The sequence below is a fragment of the Austrofundulus limnaeus genome, unplaced genomic scaffold (assembly GCF_001266775.1).
Source record: "Austrofundulus limnaeus strain Quisiro unplaced genomic scaffold, Austrofundulus_limnaeus-1.0 Scaffold150, whole genome shotgun sequence".
Classification (NCBI taxonomy): Eukaryota; Metazoa; Chordata; class Actinopteri; order Cyprinodontiformes; family Rivulidae; genus Austrofundulus; species Austrofundulus limnaeus.
Genome location: NW_013952552.1, coordinates 342983 through 345541, shown reverse-complemented (window position 1 = coordinate 345541; position 2559 = coordinate 342983). Strand labels below are relative to the sequence as shown.

The 2559-nt window shown below is 37.1% G+C and overlaps 1 protein-coding gene across 1 annotated transcript in view; it reads right to left on the bottom strand.

The window, feature by feature from the left end:
- Nucleotides 1–2350, bottom strand: part of pxylp1 (2-phosphoxylose phosphatase 1) — a 24515-nt gene extending 22165 nt beyond the window's left edge. The window contains exon 1 of the mRNA XM_014016653.1: nt 2019–2350. Coding sequence (XP_013872107.1) covers nt 2019–2064 — 46 coding nt within the window. The 5' untranslated portion in view covers nt 2065–2350. The remainder of the gene's footprint in view (nt 1–2018) is intronic.
- Between the last annotated feature and the right edge of the window lie 209 nt (nt 2351–2559).

The window sequence follows — 2559 nt, the reverse complement described above, 5'->3', positions numbered from 1 at the left end:
GCACACACACACACACACACACACACACACACACACACACACACACACACACACACACACGTTCTTCTATCCCCATGAGGACTTTGTATTGACTTCCATTCATTTACTGGTAATTTCTGTAGCCTAACCTTGACCCTGACAAAAAAAACATTATTGGTTCTGATTCAAGATAAAAGCAATGTCTTTGTTGCACTTTGCTATATTGTTTGCATGGTATGAATGTAGAATGGGGTTAGAGGTTGATGTTCAGGATACAATGCTAAGTTAGCAAAAATCAATGTTTCTAACTAATACAGTTTGTCTAAGATGATTACACAACAGTTCACTATTTTGAAAGCACACAATGACACAGCACAGCACAAAGCTAAAATCAGTATGACAAAAGGGGGACAGCAGAAATTTATAAAGCCTAAATTTATAAAGCATAAACAAACAAAGAGTAAAACACTACAGGAGTCACAGGAGCATGGTTACAGACTCTGCAATGATAACTGCTGTGATGAAAACAAGCAACTCCACCTACCCTGTTGTGAACAACTTAAAAAAAAACAGCAAATCTTTGTTTTATGGCTAGTAAAAAAAATTAAAAACTCTTCAACTAAAATAAAAAATAAATGTAGCTCAGTGTTTAAAAGCTCCGTTTTTGAAACAAAAACTTATCAGTTGTGGGGCACTGTAGGTGGTAGTTCTCAGGGACTTTCAAACCTAGGACTCTGTGTGTGTGCGTGTGAACTCTGGCTTTGAAAAGCAACATAAAACCGGTAAGTGATATACTGGAGTCATGCTATCAATCTTTTAACTAGTTTGTGACATTTCCAGACATTTCCTGGTCGCATCCGAAAATTTAGTTGCCCTCATGTGGCCCACGTGAGCTCAACGGAAAATTGAAAATCCAAAATCAAATGTAAATCCTTCCGCACACAAAACCCCAAAACTGCTATTGTTTCAAAACCAGATGTTAAGGTTCTTTTATTTTGAAGGTAAACACTTGGGTGTTTAGAAAGCTATCATTAGCACCCACCTGTGTGAGCTAGCAGCATGAGGCCTTACTCCATTGGTAAGTGGAGTTCAGAGATGTGGACGTTACAGTCCTGTCAGCACATGCTACCAAACAAGTTACAGGCTTTAAGTGTTTATTTACTGAAGCCATTGGTAAAGCTGCGTGCTTAGTTTATGGAGAAGATTACTGTACTTAAGAATTACAACCACGGTTATTAGAGCAGTCACACACATCAGAAGCTTTTATGTTTAAACTATAAAAACAACAGAGCCTTTTTTACAAGGATTTACAAACCCATGGATGGAGCAGTCAAGACCACCTTTGTGTTGAACTATGCTTAATTGCAATGCCCTGAAAATAATTCTCTCATTAAACGATCACCTGAATCATCTTGCATTTTGTCAAAGATTTCTCAGTATAGAAAATCTCTACAAAAAAAGCTTTTTTTAATTTGTTCATTTATTGTTTGATAATACTGCATATGGGTGCAATTTTTTTGCATAACTATTTTTTGCAAATGCTCAATATTTACAATACATTTTATTTTCTAGATGACCGAGTCAGATTTGTATTGCACTTCCTGTATTTACTATTAGCAGCTAACAAAACTCAAATTGATAGCCAATTATAAAAGTAAAAGATTTTGTAGAACTATATTTAACTTGACCCAGTTTTATGCAATAGCCTCAGGTTTTTGTGACCCTTGCGGAATATATTTTCACACCTCCAATCTTGCGATAACAATTCCAACTTTACATGAATAAATTTTCCTGTGACCATTTATCACCACTCTTCTGAGGCACTGACTAGGTGACTAGGTCAATTATACAAGTCAAATTATTATTATTTTTTTACAAGCTTTCCTAAATTCACATAGACTCACCTGAAGGCAATCCCATCAACAACTACATAATGTCAAGTGACATGGCAAAAAAAAAGTTTTCACTACAAGAAAGCATATTATGTGCGCACAAAAGTCAACCTAAGCCAAGTACAGACAAAATTATCAGTATCTCACCAAAGATGATGGAAAAGAAAAGAAGTGCAGCAACAGCTGAGCCCATTTTGAGTTTTGAGTCCTGCTCGGCAGTCTGAGGTCTGGCTGCACACACTGGGGTCTATTCATTTCTGTGACCCGTTCTCCACACACTGCCACCTCCCAGCTACCCATCCAAGCATATGCCTGCCCACACTAACCAAAGCTCTGCAGACCAACTCTGTAAGAGTGACTTCACAATGGGGCTTTTGTAACTATGTGCTCAACTCTAAAGAGTGCACAGGAATGCCAAAGAACACACGCTTACAATACACACGCAGCTTTGTGCACACTCACTGAAGTTTTTAATTTTTTGGATGTGGATTGTTTTTCCATCCTTTTTTACTACAGCAGAAGTAAAAACGTTTAAAGTAAAGTGTTTCTATTCATGGGATCAACTCAAATCAACTGAAAAGTGCTAAATCTCTAATGTCAACCATTCAACACTCTAAACATAGTCAAAAGTTTGGAAATTACTTTAGAACGAGTTGACAGTGAGCATGCATGTTTTTCAGATCTACCT